This window comes from Phytophthora parasitica (genome assembly GCF_000247585.1).
Source record: "Phytophthora parasitica INRA-310 unplaced genomic scaffold supercont2.5, whole genome shotgun sequence".
In the NCBI taxonomy this organism is placed as follows: Eukaryota; Oomycota; class Peronosporomycetes; order Peronosporales; family Peronosporaceae; genus Phytophthora; species Phytophthora nicotianae.
Window position 1 is genome coordinate 452971 of NW_008648991.1, and position 1137 is coordinate 454107.

The following is a 1137-nucleotide window of genomic DNA, read 5'->3' on the forward strand; positions in this document are numbered from 1 at the left end:
AAAGCGGTGGTTGTTGAGCACGTACAAAACGGCATTCTGTAGCCCAAGTCGGCCGTGTCGATAACGTCACAACAAATTAAAGTTAAATGCTGCTCTGAAAATAGTCTCAGCAGACCAAAGTTCGCGAGGTGGGCCAGGTATTAGATAACTTCAATAAACGGTATCCCGACCAGAAAACGACGATGATCGATGGACTCAGGGCGAACTACAACGACTTACGGCTGCTGCGGATATTTGATGCAGCCAAAAGTGACCCCAACATGGAGAAACTGGCAGCAAATTTGCAGAATGTGCTTGTCGATACATGGCTTGCTGCGAAGGAAACCGGCAGATCTTAAACGGATGCGTGATGGTATGCCGACATCGGATAAAATGATTGAGCGATATGTCAAGAAGCTCGACGCGTTGTTGGAGAATTCATTATAGGGGAAAAAAAAAAAACTTGTTCATTCCAGTGCAAATTTTCTGCAAGAAATCAAAAGAGATATTATTCCGTACGGAAAGGTACCAAGGAACTTATACTAGGAATACCTTTTGTATATCGACCGCCCTAAAGGGATTAATTCCACGATACTGCGTAACTCGCTCGATGTTATCCAGCTCAACATTCAGCTGTCATCACCATGTAAGCTGAATCATGAGCAAAAATTGCTTGCCAAAAGAAACCACATTATCTAGTTGTCTTGGTGACACAATTTTGGGACCTCGACTAGGTCGTGACCGTTAATTTGGCTTCAACTAACCAACTAACTAGCTAAATTACTTACTAACTTCATAACTAACTAACTAACGAACTAAGTAACTAACAATCTAACCAAATACCTAACTAACTAACTAACATCATTGGTCAGTCCCGTTTCTCGAATGTAAATGAACTGTACATAACGCAGTGCACACACTCTATTTAATGATAGTTTTGGAGTTTATAAAAAATGCAAAATAAGAAGACACAGGTTATCATTTTTGCAATAAATGGTAATACTGTAGTTGCTCTAGTGTATGCCTTTCGCTTAATAGCTAATTTGGGGAGTTTACATTACCTGGTTCCGGTATACCTTAAATTCGTTAAGTTCGCACTATTCCGGAAATCGACAGAAAAGAGGCAAAATATACTTCCCGCTGTGTTGGCACTTGGTA

At 40.5% G+C, this 1137-nt stretch overlaps 1 protein-coding gene across 1 annotated transcript; it reads left to right on the forward strand.

The window, feature by feature from the left end:
* Nucleotides 1-182: 182 nt before the first annotated feature.
* Nucleotides 183-426, forward strand: PPTG_21410 (hypothetical protein; the record flags this gene model as incomplete). The annotated part of the gene is made up of 2 exons (XM_008897420.1): nucleotides 183-290; nucleotides 394-426. The coding sequence occupies 2 exons, from the start codon at nucleotides 183-185 to the stop codon at nucleotides 424-426; spliced, it is 141 nt and encodes a 46-aa protein (XP_008895668.1).
* Nucleotides 427-1137: the final 711 nt, after the last annotated feature.